This window comes from Anastrepha obliqua, chromosome 2 (genome assembly GCF_027943255.1).
Source record: "Anastrepha obliqua isolate idAnaObli1 chromosome 2, idAnaObli1_1.0, whole genome shotgun sequence".
Taxonomy (NCBI): Eukaryota; Metazoa; Arthropoda; class Insecta; order Diptera; family Tephritidae; genus Anastrepha; species Anastrepha obliqua.
In genome coordinates, this window is record NC_072893.1 from 48,547,357 (window position 1) to 48,550,055 (window position 2,699).

Below are 2,699 nucleotides of genomic sequence, written 5' to 3' on the forward strand. Positions count from 1 at the left end.
AAATTTGCTGAAAATTTACAGCCTTTTTTTTTAGTCAGGAGGTGTAAATCAAAATGTCTGAAACATCATCAAAAGTCCCGTCACAAAAATGGTATGTGGGGCATGCTCCCACTAACACTATAACATTCCTCCGCCTCGGCTGATTTCCACCCCGGAACCGCGTTAGCATTTCTTCAAGGTGGAGCCGCGTTTATGTCTACTGACAAAACAGGTTCCTGCGTCCAGGTTCCGCTCCTGTGGGCGTATGGAGATTTTACGCCTTCGAAAGCGATTGTCTTGTCTTCAGTTCGGTACTGTTGTGAGTGTTTGGCTCAAGCGTCTGTGTCTGTCGTCGGTACTGCTGCTGCCGCTGTTGTTGCTGCAGTAGCAACTGCTGCTCTCGTTTCTGGGCTTTCCTTTCCCAGTCAACGCGATTGAGCTTCGTCACGACTGTAGCCGCGAACGTTTTTGCGGCGTCCCATTTAGTGATGGTCGAGCACATATCCTGGACGAATCTTGCGTGGGATGGCGGATGTTCGAATGCCTTCGCCAGTATTGCTCGTTCTTCACAGAAACGTCTGCAGTGAAAGGCCACATATTCTGCGCTCTCGACTGTATTCGAGCAACTCGGGCAAAAAGGGCTGTCGGCCAGCTGGAAGCGGTGTAGATATTCAAGGAAGCAGCCGAGTCCGGTCAGTATTTGAGTTATAGTAGTCCATATCGCCATGCTTCCTATTCATCCATCCTTCAAGGCTCGGTATGAGTTTGTAATCCCCCGGCCTTTGGTTGACTCATCCCATCTTGTTTGCCATTCGACCATCGATCGCTTTCTTTCTACCACCTTTTCTGCTATCGTCGCTTTCACTCCTTTTACTCCATAGAGACAATACAGCTTCATCGCATGAATATCCACTGGTATCTTTCTAGCAATAACACATATTGAGTCGTCTGATACCATTCTATAACCGCGTGCAGTACGTAGTGCGCCGCATCTGTGGGTGCGAACTACCTCGCGCATATGGCTATGTTTAGCCTGGCAGAATTCTCGCTAGTGCGCAATTGACCACCGCTGCTTTACAATTAACTGCTGCCAGATGATGCTTGAATCTTAGCCTCGTGTCGAGCATGACTCCGAGATACTTAGTCGCCTTCTGTGAGAATACTTCGTGTCCGCCAACCTCGATTCTCATAATTCTTTTTTGCTTCCGCTTATAAGCACGGCCTCTGTTTTCTGGGCTGCCAGCACCAATCCCGCATTACCGAGCCATCGCTGTACTCTCGCTTGTCTACCGCTACCAGCGCAATATCATCAGCATATCCTACGATCTCCACCTTATTGGGAAGTTTCAGTTTTAAGACCCCGTCGTACATAACGTTCCAGAGTGTTGGTGGTCGAACGCCCATCATTTGTAGCACCTTTTAGGGGAGATTACTTCCGACACGCGACATCGAATTCATCCAATCTTAATGTGTCCAAGCTCCAGGACCTTTTTGGCGTTATCAGCGGGGATCAAAATATACACAGATTCTGTGCCTCCGTGTGTGTTGCGCCTGCTTTTTATTGAGCTTGTATCAACGCTTTTCACATGCGCTTGCTCTACTATTGTGGTGAGAATTTCATCATCTGTGCTCAGTCCCCTGCACTGAATTGTAACGTTGTGCGTCTTGAGGTTGACCGTGGTTACATTTTCTAGGGCTTTTTATATGGCCCCACGACAGTTTGGTGCTTCTAAATACTTGCTCCTCTTTAGTTCGATCGCAAGCCCACCTTTTTGTGTAGGCCGCATGGTTTTTACCTTTTCGCTGAGGTCTTTGAGCTCTACGCTATTTTTTTGTCGTGCTATATGCCTTTTTTTCGATGATGATCGCATCAGGCCTGGGTCTTATATACCTGCCACCTTTTTTATCTCTCCTAGGTTTGTTTTTTCCTCGGACTTTCGTCCATTCTTCCTTGGTCTCGGGAGGCATCAGTGCATGCGGGTAGCTGTCGTCTTTCCTTTTTCTAGCATATGGAGACTTTGTTGCTGTCTGCACTGCGACAGTTTTAGGGCTGACTCTATCTCTGGCTCTTTTAGCGGATCGTTTCACACTTTTTTGTAGTGCTGCTTGAGTCATCCGCACCGGTGTCGATATTAGCTTGGCCCTTCGCTCTTCGGCTTCGAGCTGTGCGATTACGTCAGTGTGTGTGCGTTTTATTATGCTACACATTTTTCGGATGTCACCGTGGACATATTTCCAATTTTTCCAATTTACAGCCTTTATGCAATTACCAACATTGCCATCCAAAGCAAAGTCTGGGGAAACTGAGGCAATGGTATGCGAAAGCCACCGCAGGCAGTTGCATAAGTAGAATCACACTTAATGAATATTAATGACACTCCACCCTTTCTTCGCCATGCTCCCTTATCTATACAAACCGAGCACTTAACCGACATTTCCTCTGAAAAGTAGTTGAGCAAAATAATGAAAACACAATATTTTTAAATCTACCGCATGTTATCAAAGCTATTCACTAGCACTACTAACCGGATTAAGATGATTCGGCCTGTGCAGATTTGGCAAAGCTTCGTAAATCTTCACTTACATTGCACAAATACCGATAAAATGTTCACTAATCCTGGAAACAAGTTAAGAAAACAAAATTTCTACTTTGTTATATTAACGGGTCGTAGTTGCCTTACTTAGATTAGAAAATTATGCAAATTTGAAAATATTCTCAC

General features: G+C 45.7%; 1 protein-coding gene across 1 annotated transcript; it reads right to left on the bottom strand.

Annotated features, from left to right (window-relative positions):
- Nucleotides 1-253: 253 nt before the first annotated feature.
- Nucleotides 254-706, bottom strand: LOC129238133 (uncharacterized). Its single transcript, XM_054873169.1, has one exon. It carries the CDS (start codon nucleotides 704-706, stop codon nucleotides 254-256), a length of 453 nt encoding a protein of 150 aa, XP_054729144.1.
- Between the last annotated feature and the right edge of the window lie 1,993 nt (nucleotides 707-2,699).

Bases quoted from the DNA above. Each gene is read 5' to 3' on its own strand.
- LOC129238133 (XM_054873169.1), bottom strand. From the start codon at position 706: ATGGCGATATGGACTACTATAACTCAAATACTGACCGGACTCGGCTGC.